The 14,697-nt window shown below is 43.9% G+C and overlaps 1 protein-coding gene across 3 annotated transcripts in view; it reads right to left on the bottom strand.

The window, feature by feature from the left end:
- The window catches only part of LOC139386404 (2-(3-amino-3-carboxypropyl)histidine synthase subunit 1-like), a 196,164-nt gene that overhangs the window by 29,562 nt on the left and 151,905 nt on the right, over positions 1–14,697 (bottom strand). For all 3 annotated transcript variants that reach the window (XM_071131978.1, XM_071131976.1, XM_071131977.1), the window contains exons 5-6: positions 9,690–9,844; positions 8,804–8,925 (exon numbers count right to left, since the gene is read on the bottom strand). In XM_071131978.1, coding sequence (XP_070988079.1) covers positions 8,804–8,925; positions 9,690–9,844 — 277 coding nt within the window. The remainder of the gene's footprint in view (positions 1–8,803; positions 8,926–9,689; positions 9,845–14,697) is intronic.

The following is a 14,697-nucleotide window of genomic DNA, read 5'->3' as shown; positions in this document are numbered from 1 at the left end:
CACAATTATAAACAGAAACATAGATTAGGCTTAAAAAGACATAGGCCTGAAATGTTAGGTTAATCACATTTAGTTGGGTGGTTGCAGATGTTTTATTAGCAATTGCGGATGGACATGGGTGAACAAACAGCTGACCCACACGTCACAAACAAGCACAGACACAGTCACTGAGACTAGATTGTGTCCGTGGGGGATGTGTGCGTGTGTATCCGTGGGGGATGTGTGTGTGTGTGTGTGTGTGTGCATGCGTCGGTGTCTGTGTGTATATAGCAGGGTAAAAAGAGGGGTAATTTGGAGCCGAGGAGCAAATAAAAAACGAATGATGACTATTGTGCCGAGGGCCGGGCGCTTTGCTTTGCAATAATATCCAACGTGTCCCTATAATCACACTGGCTACAATGAGCCTCCTGCTTTTTAACATCACACCCTGTATGTGTTTCTCTGCTTTAAGAGGATAGCGCTCATGAGGGCCTTTGTTATCCTATCATTCATATTGCATTGTCCTTTGTAGAAGAGCTGAGTGCTGCTGTGCTATAATGGTGAACACTGTGCTGTATGTCCTGCATTATGCATCAGCACACTCTGATTCTGCTCTTAATGTCTGCAGACATTAGCAGCAGGGTCTGAGAGAGGAGAGCTAGGAGTAAGGATTAGAACTGGGATCCTCTGATACTACTGATATTCATATAACTGCTCTGTTCTAAAGCATTTTAACATACTTCTCTTAATTACTGGAATCATATACAGTTGAAGTCGGAAGTTTACATACACCTTAGCCAAATACATTTAAACTCAGTTTTCACAATTCCTGACATTTAATCCTAGTAAAAAATTCCCTGTCTTAGGTCAGTTAGGATCACCACTTTATTTTAAGAATGTGAAATGTCAGAATAAGAGTAGAGAGAATTATTTATTTCAGCTTTTATTTCTTTCATCACATACCCAGTGGGTCAGAAGTTTACATACACTCATTAAGTATTCGGTAGTGTTAGGTTCTTATTTTTCAGAGTAAGTAACTCACGGACACTAGAGAAGCTTTAACCAAGTTTAATTCTTCCCAAAGGTTCTGTACAGCTGTAATCAGACAGCAAAACATTTCTCACATCACAGTTATATGCCACTTAAGACACTCCTCCTTCTCTCCAAACCTTATGTTTTATGGTTCTACAGGAAAAGAGGAACATGATACAAAACCCTTATTACTCCATACAGGGGATCTGACCTCACCTCCTGACCTCAACCCCTTCTTCACCTAATCCAAAGATGTCCATCTGTCTCCCCTATATCAACACGTTGCTCTCCTCGCGTCCACCCAACACATTCCAAAGCCATCTTGTCTTTCTACAGAGAACCATTAACTTCTGACATAAAACCAAGTCTCTTTCACTTCTCATATTCTATGCTTCTTCTCTATCATTATTTAATATCTCAATGTTCAAAATGTCGAATCCAACAGTAGCATTGCCTTTAAATTGTTTAACTTGGGTCAAACGTTTTGGGTAGCCTTCCACAAGCTTCCCACAATAAGCTGGGTGAATTTTGGCCCATTCCTCCTGACAGAGCTGGTGTAACCGAGTCAGGTTTGTATGCCTCCTTGCTCGCACACACTTTTTCAGTTCTGCCCACACATTTTCTATAGGATTGAGGTCAGGGCTTTGTGATGGCCACTCCAATACCTTGACTTTGTTGTCCTTAAGCCATTTTGCTTCAACTTTGGAAGTATGCTTGGGGCCATTGTCCATTTGGAAGTCCCATTTGTGACCAAGTTTTAACTTCCTGACTGATATCTTGAGATGTTGCTTCAATATATCCACATAATTTCTCTCCCTCATGATGCCATCTATTTTGTGAAGTGCACCAGTCCCTCCTGCAGCAAAGCACCCACACAACATGATGCTGCCACCCCCTTGGTTCACGGTTGGGATGGTGTTCTTCGGCTTGCCAGCCTCACCCTTTTCCCTCCAAACATAACGATGGTCATTATGGCCAAACAGTTCTATTTTTGTTTCATCAGACCACAAGACATTTCTCCAAAAAGTACAATCTTTGTCTCCAAGTGCAGTTGCAAACCGTAGTCTGGCTTTTTTTATGGCGGTTTTGGAGCAGTGGCTTCTTCCTTGCTGAGTGGCCTTTCAAAATTTCAAAATCTACATAATAGATATCTCAGCAATAAGTCCCTCCGATTCACTTTTATAAATAATGGTTGAGCACAATAAGAGCATTTAGGTGACTTATGAGAGACAGTATGGAGGCTGAGAGATATTTCAAACTATTCATAAATGACAAATCTACCGGTATATGCAAATTAAAATGAAAGAAGTGAAATGTAATGGACCATGATTCTTCAACAGCCCTGATTTCTATCCATTATTACTAACTATTATATTTGTCGACGCCTCCTGCTGGTTTACCGTTTCCAGTGTTTGTACTGTTCTGTACACAGGTATGAGCTGGTTGTAACCTGCCCCTCAGAGCCACTGACAAGAGGAGAGAAAGAGATGGAGAGGGAGGGGGAGGGAGAGAGAGAAAGGGGCAGTGAGAAGGGGAGAGATGGAGAGAGGGCGAGCCAGAGAGAGAGAGGGCGAGCCAGAGCGAGAGCGGGCGAGCCAGAGCGAGAGCGGGCGAGCCAGAGCGAGAGAGAGGGCGAGCCAGAGAGAGAGAGGTCGAGCCAGAGAGAGAGAGGGCGAGCCAGAGAGAGAGAAGGTGAGTCAGAGAGAGAGAGAGAGAGAGTCAGAGAGAGAGAGAGAGAGAGAGAGAGAGGGCGAGCCAAAGAGAGGGCGAGCCAGAGAGAGAGAGGGCGAGCCAGAGAGAGAGAGGGCGAGCCAGAGAGAGAGAGGGCGAGCCAGAGAGAGAGAGGGCGAGCCAAAGAGAGAGAAGGCGAGCCAGAGAGAGAGAGGGCGAGCCAAAGAGAGAGAGGGCGAGCCAAAGAGAGAGAGAGGGCGAGCCAAAGAGAGAGAGGGCGAGCCAGAGAGAGAGAGAGGGCGAGCCAGAGAGAGAGAGAGAGAGAGAGAGAGAGGGCGAGCCAGAGAGAGGGCGAGCCAGAGAGAGAGAGAGAGAGAGAGAGAGGGCGAGCCAAAGAGAGAGAGAGGGCGAGCCAGAGAGAGAGAGGGTGAGCCAGAGAGAGAGAGAGGTGGAGCCAGAGAGAGAGAGAGGGCGAGCCAGAGAGAGAGAGGGTGAGCCAGAGAGAGAGAGGGTGCACCAGAGAGAGACACTCAGGGAGCTAATTATCAGGCAAGGTAATCAATTATTTCTCCCATCTCACCCCCATCCGCCCCTACACACACATCAAAGACACTCCACTTTAGATTAGTGGACGAAGTACAAACACCCCCCTGACACAGACACACGGCTTTCCTCTCCTGTGGGACCAGGCTGTTTTCCTGTACTGGCTGTCTCTCCTCTTTTTATCTGGCCACTCTAATCCCATACACTGGGAAGGGTGTGTGGGGATCATAAGTACAGCATGGGTATTATTAGGAACCTACTAGATCTTGAAATACATACGACTGTGTGTCTATGTCAATACACAGGGGACGTTTTCTGTGTGTACTCACTGTAAGTACATGCAGAGCCGCACTCCTCGTTGTCGCCTGAGCCTGTTAGCGTGTATGAGCAGGTCGTATGCAGGATTAGGGAGTAATGGATTACAAAAAAAAATGTAACTAATCTGTTACGTAACCAGCACATATATTGTAATCAGATTACAGATACTTTTGAAAAACTAGAAGATTACTTCTAGGATTACTTTTAAATTCCGAAAGGACGTTTGCGAGAAAAAACATATTTGACGCCTTTCTGTTACCTCAATGACATTCAAATCAGCATTTTAAATTGGTCAAGTTTAAATTGGTCTGCCTGACTTTGACCACAAGTCCGAGACCACTATGATGACACATCAAATATGTTTGATGGATCGCGGGAGAATAGAAGGAATAGTATTTTGTAGGCTTACAGTCCAAGCAATGTCTTCCAATGGTGCGACTGTTGTCTTCATCCAAAGATTATCCAACTTGAACAAATGCCTGGAGGTAAGGATGACAGCAGTGGTGCAGTCTACGGGCGATACGGGACATTCACTAATTATTGATACGCTATCTACATAGCGCATTGATAAGAATCACACTGCTTAAAAATGGTATCATTTTAGTGAATGATATCATAAGTAGGACTGGTGGAGTTGTGTCACACGTGCAGCGAACACAGACATATGGAAATGTCTGCTCTACCCAAAATTACAACCAATTAATTGCAGCATTACCACAAAAATGGAAGAGGCAAGTAGAAGGGGAAAAAGTAAGGAACTTGTATGTCGGCCCTGTATTAAAGAACATAAATGGTTAAAGAAAAGTGTGATAAATAAAATCATATATCAATTTCATTTAAGGACCAAAAAACTGACAACTGTGCCATTTAAATTTCAAAATAGTTGGGAAGAGATTTTCGATGTACCCATTCCATGGCACATGGTTTATGAATTGATACGCAAAACGGATTGAAAACTTCACATTTTTCAATATAAATTACTATACAAGATTCTTGCAACTAATAGAATGTTATATATATGGGGGATACAATATTCCCAGCTCTGCAGAATCTGCTGTGAGGAGGCAGAGTCAATAGATCATTTATTTTGGTATTGTCCATATGTAGCTCGTTTTTGGTCACAGGTCCAGGAATGGCTGAAGAATTGCAACATTTGCGTAGAACTAACACCACAGACAGCAATACTGGGTGATTTGAAAAGCCACAGTCAATCAATCAATAATATAATAATTATTTTAGCAAAAATGTTTATTTTTAATTTACAATCTGTAGCAGCTATGAGAATAGGAAGGTTCAATTATTTTGTGAAGCATCACAGCACAGTTGAAAAATATATGGCAAGTAGAAATCTGAAATGGCTGATGTTGAGAGACAGATGGGAGGGGTTGAATGGAGCTGAAGGGTGGGACTAATAACAAGATAAACAATGTAAAACATACGGGATCTGTAAAATGTATATAGGTTCGGAACTTCTGTGAAATAGCACAGTTACAAATAGAAATCAAACTGGATGGACATCAGAAATAGAGGAAGGACTAAGAACAAACAAGATAACTATTGTAAAGTAGACTGTGTCTGTAAAATGTGTATAAGATGTATACATTGAAGGTAAAAGCCGAAGTGTTTATTAGTTTACTCCAGTTGGGGGATCGGTGGTAGGGTTTGCGGGGAATAATAATAAAGGTATATTCTTTTTAAAAGTATGTATGTCTATATAGGTATGTGTATGTATATACTGTATGTGTATATATGTATGTGTGTATGGATATATTTACCCCAAAAATATGGGGGATTGGAAATGATACAGACAGTTACATTGGAAGCAACATTCTTTCCATAATATAAAGCTGATCCTCTCCCTAGAAAAATAAATAATAATCACACTGCTGCTCTCTTAGCTATTACAGATTGTGGTTGTTGTGGATGGCTGTTCACATGTATAATGTGTATTTAACCCAATAAAGGTTGAATTTAAGAAGTTTAAATTGCCCATAAATCGTTGGTTTTGCGATCAGTGGACAGCCAGTGAAAAGTGTGCTCTTGCAACAGCTGCATATAGTGGGGTTCCCAGCCAATAGAATAAATGATTGATGGAGTTTCTCTCTTCTAAACTTCTATGTGGTATTGTACTCCATACTGTCAAAGACGAGTTATATCCACGAGTGGGGCTTGTATGGCTCAATCTAATTCAAATGTTGATATACTTAAACAGCTGCAAATTATCGAGATATCAAAGTGTCACCAACAAAAACATACGGTGCATTCGGAAAGGATTCAGACTCCTTGACTTTTTTCACATTTTGTCAAATTACAGCATTATTCTAAAAGGACTTACTTTTTCTCCCCTCATCAATCTACACACAACACCCCATAAGGACAAAGCCAAAACAGGTTTTTAGAAACTGTGCATCGACACAATCCTGTCTCGGAGCTCTACGGACAATTCCTTCGACCTCATGGCTTGGTTTTTGCTCTGACATGCACTTTCAACTGTGGGAACTTATATAGACAGGTGTGTACCTTTCCAAATGATGTCAAATCAATTTAATTGACCACAGGTGGACTCCAATCAAGTTGTAGAAACATCTCAAGGATGATCAATGAAAACAGGATGCACCAGAGCTACATTTTAAGTCTCATAGCAAAGGGTCTGAATACTTATGTAAATGTGATATTTAAGTGTTTATTCTAGAAATTTGCTAAAATGTATAAAAACCTGTTTTTTCTTTGTCATTATGGGGTGTTGTGTGTAGATTGGGGAGGATTTTGTTGTATTTAATCCATTTTAGAATAAGGCTGGAATGTACCAAAATCTGGATAAAGTCAAGGAGTCTGAATACTTTCCAATGGCACTGTATATTGCAAGTCCACACACAGTAGAAATGCAATGGATTTAACACAGAATACTCCTATTCCCAGAGTGCATTTCACTTCCCAGGGTGCAATGCTGCACCCATGGCTGCTGGCTGGCTAGTGGCTACTGCTAGTAGCAAGCCTAGACAAATGCAAAGTAGTCAAAAAATATTGCTGTCAAGATATAAGTGCATTTCGAAAGAGACTTTTGGGTTATGTAATCAAATTATAATGCTCACATGGATGTCATGCTGAATATATGTTCATGCCATTGTCCCTCAAAATAATTCAAATTTAGTATAATAACGACTACGTTACAATGCAAAAATGTTGTTTTTGTATGTCCTTTTGGAACTAAACCTCCCTTGCACTGCTTTGTAACACCTTTTGCTTAGTTGTTTCAGTGGTCTGGCCCTCATCTACTCTGTAATCAAAGATGACTTTCTAATTGTAATTTGTTACATTTACTTGTTAAGGTACACACACACCTGTATATAAGGTCCCACAGTTGAAAGTGCATGTCAGAGCAAAAACCAAGCCATGAGGTCGAAGGAATTGTCATTAGAAGTCTGAGACAGGATTGTGTGTAGGCACAGATCTGGGGAAGGGTACCAAAACATTTCTGCAACACTGAAGGTTCCCAAGAACACAGAGGCCTCCATCGTTCTTAAATGGAAGAAGTTTGGAACCACCAAGACTCTTCCTAGAGCTGGCCGCCCGTCCAAACTGAGCAATCGGGGGAGAAGGGCCGTGGTCAGGGAGGTGACTGAGCACCGATGGTCAATCTGACAGAGCTCTAGAGTTCCTCTGTGGAGATGGGAGAACCTTCCAGAAGGACAACCATCTCTGCAGAACTCCACCAATCATGGTAGAGTGGCCAGACGGAAGCCACTCCTCAGTAAAAGGCACATGACAGCCCGCTTGGAGTGTGCTAAAAGGCACCTAAAGGACTCTCAGACCATGAGAAACAAGATTCTTTGGTCTGATGAAACCAAGATTGAACTCTTTGGCCTGAATGCCAAGCGTCACGTCTGGAGGAAACCTGGCACCATCCCTACGGTGAAGCATGGTGGTGGCAGCATCATGCTGTGTGGATGTTTTTCAGAGGCAGGGACTGGGAGACTAGTCAGGATCGAGGGAAAGATGAACAGAGCAAAGTATAGAGAGATCCTTGATGAAAACCTGCTCCAGAACGCTCAGGCCCTCAGACTGGGGCGAAGGTTCACCTTCCAACAGGACAACAAACCTAAGCATACAGCCAAGACAACGCAGGAATGGCTTCAGGACATGTCTCTGAATGTTCTTGAGTGGCCCAGCCAGAGCCCGAACTTGAAACCAATCAAACATCTCTGGAGAGACCTGAAAATAGCTGTGCAGCAACGCTCCCCATCCAACCTGACAGAGCTTGAGAGGCTCTGCAGAGAAGAATGGAAGAAACTCCCCAAATAAAGGTGTGCCAAGCTGGTAGCGTCATACCGAAGAAGATTCGAGGCTGTAATCGCTGTCAAAGGTGCTTCAACAAAGTACTGAGGAAAGGGTCTGAATACTTATGTAGATGTATTATTTCAGTTTTTTTTTATTTGTAATAAATTAGCAAACATTTCTACATTCTTGCTTTGTCATTATTGGCTATTGCCTGTAGATTAATGAGGGGAAGAAAAAAAAAGATCAATTTTAGAATAAAGCTGTAACATAACAAAATGTGAAAAAGGTCAAGGGGTCTGAATACTTTCTGAAGGCATTGTAGAGGCCTTAAAAACACCTTTAAGTTAACTTCTATGTCGTTTTGGAACTAAAACTATTTATTTAATACATTACATTATTTAGCTGTAATGAATAATGAATCATACGTCTAATGAATGTCATTTGATCCAATTTTATGTCCAAAGACGAGCAAATTATCCCTGATATGTATCAAATTACATTTTAAAACAGTTTACATGTAATTGTACAATTATATAGTCTCCGATGTGGTTTTGCATAATGAACAATGAAGGTATTCGTCTGTTACTTAATCTGGTGTAGTATTTTCGAAAGAAATGTATCATAGAATAGAATATATTTCTATTTGTTATTTTATTTGTTCAACATATTGTTTCATGTTTAAATAAATAAAGCCCAGTGTTTATTCCGTGACTTCAGCTTTCTTTTCTTTGCAGTGGTATTGTTTTGGTATCTAGTATTGTTTTGGTATTAAGTACCGTTTCGGTATCATGATACTAAACCTGGTATTGAAGTAAAACATCTGGTATTGTGGCAACACTAGCAGGTAGATGACAGAGTCGGGGAGCGAGGTTGGGGAAGGTATGTTTAACAATGTCAGGGGAAGTGTTGGGTAGGAAAGTACTATATGACAGAAACTGTCTGACTAGGATGGGTTTACAATGATAAAGGCTGAGTCACTCACACGATGGCGTTGACTTTTCGGTCGAGGCGGGGGGAGGTGCACCCCAGGATCTCTCCAGGGGACAGGGGACGACACTGGGGAACCACCACCTCATACTCTGGCCTCAGAGCTGCACTCACCGCCTGGGGGGAGGGGAAGAGACAAACAATCATTGATAGATATAAAATAACATCTACTTTTTCTCTTTTCACACAAAGTAAGACGCTGAAAGCGAGTGCCAACAATTTAGGCAAGAAAGAAGCAGCAGAGAGTAATATGCTCTTTTCAGTTGGAGGTAAACAGGGAACATAGACGCTGACCTGATGACTCCCTACTCCATTTTGGATGACCTACACACACCGTGAGCTGTGAGTGAGTGAGCAAGAGGCACACACACACACACACTCACAGCAACTGCCCAAACAAAAAACTAAATATGACACACACACACCCAAACCGCCCCAACACACAACAAAAACATGACACACACATCAGCATGTCAGAATGTATCAATAACACTGGTTACATTAGCATGGTCCTAGTGTTGGTCACTGGCAGAGAGGAGAGCAGCAGAGAGGAGACGGAAGAGGTAGCTAGCTCTACTGTGGATCTATAACTGCTTATATAAAGGCCTGAGATGAGCTGCAGATACATGATCTGAGATTTCACAAGTTCACTCCTTCTTTCAAGTCCAAAATAACTGCAGCTGGGTTTTCAAACCCACACTTGAACTGAACTTCAAGAGGCAGGCAGGAGGTTGGCTCACACAGGAGCAGAGCTCTTCTATGTATGCAGCATGTAGGCTAGGCTTAAACTGTACATGTACACATAGGGTTAGATGCACATACAGTCCCCCACACACCAAAGATGCACGTACACACACACACACACACACACACACACATACCTGCAGTGCAGCCACAAACTGGATAGTGCTGACGAGTGCCAGAGAGTGTCCAGGGGGGAAGTTGAACTTGACCGTGTCCAGAAAGTGTGCGTTGTCCATCTGGATATCAACAAACACGTACAGCATCTTAATGCCTACTGTGGAGTCTATGGGGACTGGAGGGAGACAAAGACGGGGTTAGGATGAATCATTTAATACACTACAAGACCAAAAGTATGTGCTCGTTGAACATCTCATTCTAAAATCATGGGTATTAAGATGGAGTTGGTCCCCCTTGTGCTGCTATAACAGCCTCCCCTCTTCTGGGAAGGATTTCCACTAGATGTTGGAACATTTCTTTTGGGACTTGCTTCCATTCAGCCACAAGAGCATTAGTTGGCGATTAGGCCTGGCTTGCATTCGGCGTTCTAATTCATCCCAAAGAACAAGTTCTTCCACAACGATCTTTACAAACCATTTCTGTATGGACCTCGCTTTGTGCACAGGGGCATTGTCATGCTGAAACAAGAAAAGGGCCTTTCCCAAACTGTAGCCTCAAAGTTTGGGTTAAGATTTCCCTTCACTGGAACAAAGTGCCAAAGGACCATTATTCCTCCTCCACCAAACGTTACAGTTGGCACTATGCATTAGGGCAGATAGCGTTCTCCTTGCATCCGCCAAACCCAGATTTGTCCGTCAGACCGCCAGATGGTGAATCGTGAGTCATCACTCCAGAGAACGCATTTCCACTGCTCCAGAGTCCAATGAAGGCGAGCTTTACACAACTCCAGCCGACGCTCGGCATTGTGATCTTAGGCTTGTGAGCAGCTGCTTGGCAATGAAAACTAATTTCATGAAGCTCCAGACGAACTGTTGTGCTGACGTTGCTTCCAGAGGCAGTTTTTAACTCTGTAGTGAGTGTTGCAACAGAGGACAGATTCTTTTTTCTTCAGCGGTCCTGTTCTGTGAGCTTGTTTGGCCTACCACTTTGCGGCGGAGCCGTTGTTGCTCCTAGACGTTTCCACTATATGGCAGGGTCTACAGACAATGACGGATTACAAAAGGAAAACCAGTCACGTCGCAGACACAGACGTCTTGATCCCAGACAAGCTGAACACCTTCATCGCCCACTTTGAGGATAACACAGTGCCACCGACGCGGCCCGCTCCCAAGGACTGTGGGCTCTCATTCCACGTGGTCAACATGAGCAAAAACATTTCAGCATGTTAACCCTCGCAAGGCTGCCGGCCCAGACGGCATCCCTAGCCGCGTCCTCAGAGCATGCACAGTCCAGCTGGCAAGAAATGTTTGAGGACATATACAATCTCTCCCTATCCCAGTCTGCTGTCCCCACTTGTTCAAGATGTCCACCATTGTTCCTAAACCCAAAAAAGCAAAGGTAACTGAACTAAATGACTATCGCCCCATAGTGTTACTTCTGTCATCATGAAGTGCTTTGAGAGACTAGTCACGGATCATATCACCTCCACCCTACCTGACACCCTAGACCCAGTCCAATTTCCTTACCACCCCAATAGGTCCACAGACGATGCAATCACCATAACACTGCACACTGCCCTATCCCATCTGGACAAAAATAATACCTATGTAAGAATGCTGTTCATTGACTACAGCTCAGCATTCAACACCATATTACCCTCCAAGCTCATCATCAAGCTGGAGGCCCTGGGTCTCAACCCCTCCCTGTGCAACTGGGTCCTGGACTTCCTGACGGGCCACCCCCAGGTGGAAACAACATCTCCAAACCGCTGATCCTCAACACTGGGGCCCCACAAGGGTGCGTGCTCAGCCCCCTCCTGTACTCCCTGTTTACCCATGACTGCATGACCACGCACGCCTCCAACTCAATCATTGAGTTTGCAGACGACACAACAGTAGTAGGCCTGATTACCAACAATGACAAGACAGCCTACAGGGAGGAGGTGAGGGCTCTGGCGGAGTGGTGCCAGGAAAAGGACCAGTTCGTAGCTGGATTCTTCACCGATCTTTTCTACTTTCTCCGGAACATGACATTTGTTCGTACCTCAAGTTCTGTGAGGTGGAAGGATTTCCTTTGTTCTCCATGAAAATCTACTCTCTCTATACTGTGTGGCCATGTGGCAGGGTCTTCTCATGAATTTACGACCTCTCTGACCACAGCAACCTAGTTGAAGGAGGCAAAGGGGGAGGCAGGGAGAGGGGGATGGGGCTCGCTATACCCAAAGAGGATAGCGTCATGACAGCTGTATCACCACCTTACTGCACCTCCCGCAACCGAAGGGCTCTCCAGAGGGTAGTACGGTCTGCCCAACGCATCACCGGGGGCACCCGATGTCACAGGAAGGCCAAAAAGATCATCCAGAAGGCGAGGTCAGTACAGGTGCATCAAAGCTGGGCCCGAGAGACTAAAAAACAGCTTCCATCTTAAGGCCATCAGACTGTTAAATAGCCATCACTAGCCAGCTGCCACCCGACTACTCAACCCTGCACCTTAGAGGCTGCTGCCCTATATACATAGACACACTGGCCACTTTAATAATGGAACACTAGTCACTTAAATAATGTTAACATACTGCTTTACTCATCTCATATGTACATACTGTATTCTATTCTACTGTATTTAGTCAATGACCCTCCGATATTGATAGCCGAATATACACTAATTTGAAGGGGTGTCCACATACACTATATATACAAAAGTATGTTATGGCAGTTTTATACCACAGACATGGAGTACTCCTCAGAAGCCTAGCATTAAACTACAGTCACACACCCACTTTTAGAATAGAGCTGAAACCCTTTCCACGTGATTGAGCCGGCACACACACACGATGTTGGGCACTGATGCAAATACCTCAATTATTTAGGAAAGGAGAGGGACACATGCAATTACTATTAATATTATTAATTTCACAGGCCATTTACGATGCGCCCGCCTGGGCTTAGGAAAGCCAGAGACTTAGGGACAGGGGGGAGCGGGTGGGAGGGAGTGGGGGAGCGGGATGGAGGGAGTGGGGGAGCGGGATGGAGGGAGTGGGAGAGCGGGGTGGAAGGATTGGGGGAGAGGGAGGGAGTGGGAGAGAGAGGGAGGGAGTGGGAGAGAGAGGGAGGGAGTGGGAGAGAGTGCTGAGGGAAATGGGGTATAAGGGCAGGGATAAAGAGAGAAGCATTATCTTTGGTTTTGATCATGGTAATTACAGTTCCTCTTGTTTTACATGCAATTTACACAAAGGACATTTATGCTGTGATTAAGCAAATGGGCCATTTTCATGTCAATGTTTAAACACTTGTAATGCAGCTCATTTCATGCCACAGACATATGAATAAGAGATGGAGAGATAAAGCGGAGAAGGCGTGACAGGGAGAGGAAGAGAGAGAGAGAGGGATGGTAGATATTCATCTGGACAGAGGGATGGTAGATATTCATCTGGACAGAGGGATGGTAGATATTCATCTGGACAGAGGGATGGGGATAGATATTCATCTGGACAGAGGGATGGGGATAGATATTCATCTGGACAGAGGGATGGTAGATATTCATCTGGACAGAGGGATGGTAGATATTCATCTGGACAGAGGGATGGTAGATATTCATCTGGACAGAGGGATGGTAGATATTCATCTGGACAGAGGGATGGTGGATATTCATCTGGACAGAGGAATGGTAGATATTCATCTGGACAGAGGGATGGTAGATATTCATCTGGACAGAGGGATGGTAGATATTCATCTGGACAGAGGGATGGTAGATATTCATCTGGACAGAGGGATGGTAGATATTCATCTGGACAGGGATGGTAGATATTCATCTGGACAGAGGGATGGGGATAGATATTCATCTGGACAGAGGGATGGTAGATATTCATCTGGACAGAGGGATGGTAGATATTCATCTGGACAGAGGGATGGGGATAGATATTCATCTGGACAGAGGGATGGTAGATATTCATCTGGACAGAGGGATGGTAGATATTCATCTGGACAGAGGGATGGTAGATATTAATCTGGGCAGAGGGATAGGGATATATATTCATCTGGACAGAGGGATGGGGATAGATATTCATCTGGACAGAGGGATGGTAGATATTCATCTGGACAGAGGGATGGGGATAGATATTCATCTGGACAGAGGGATGGTAGATATTCATCTGGACAGAGGGATGGTAGATATTCATCTGGACAGAGGGATGATAGATATTCATCTGGACAGAGGGATGGTAGATATTCATCTGGACAGAGGGATGGGGATAGATATTCATCTGGACAGAGGGATGGGGATAGATATTCATCTGGACAGAGGGATGGTAGATATTCATCTGGACTGAGGGATGGTAGATATTCATCTGGACAGAGGGATGATAGATATTCATCTGGACAGAGGGATAGGGATAGATATTCATCTGGACAGAGGGATGGTAGATATTCATCTGGACAGAGGGATGGGGATAGATATTCATCTGGACAGAGGGATGGTAGATATTCATCTGGACAGAGGGATGATAGATATTCATCTGGACAGAGGGATGGGGATAGATATTCATCTGGACAGAGGGATGGTAGATATTCATCTGGACAGAGGGATGGGGATAGATATTCATCTGGACAGAGGGATGGGGATAGATATTCATCTGGACAGAGGGATGGTAGATATTCATCTGGACAGAGGGATGGGGATAGATATTCATCTGGACAGAGGGATGGTAGATATTCATCTGGACAGAGGGATGGTAGATATTCATCTGGACAGAGGGATGGGGATAGATATTAATCTGGACAGAGGGATGGTAGATATTCATCTGGACAGAGGGATGGGGATAGATATTCATCTGGACAGAGGGATGGTAGATATTCATCTGGACAGAGGGATGATAGATATTCATCTGGACAGAGGGATGATAGATATTCATCTGGACAGACGGATGGTAGATATTAATCTGGACAGAGGGATGCTAGATATTCATCTGGACAGAGGGATGGTAGATATAATAATATCTACCATCCCTCTGTCCAGATGAATGGAAGGAGACTA

The sequence above is a fragment of the Oncorhynchus clarkii genome, chromosome 27 (assembly GCF_045791955.1).
Source record: "Oncorhynchus clarkii lewisi isolate Uvic-CL-2024 chromosome 27, UVic_Ocla_1.0, whole genome shotgun sequence".
Classification (NCBI taxonomy): domain Eukaryota; kingdom Metazoa; phylum Chordata; class Actinopteri; order Salmoniformes; family Salmonidae; genus Oncorhynchus; species Oncorhynchus clarkii.
The sequence above is the reverse complement of the archived record's forward strand: the minus strand, read 5'-3'. Positions and strand labels throughout refer to the sequence as shown.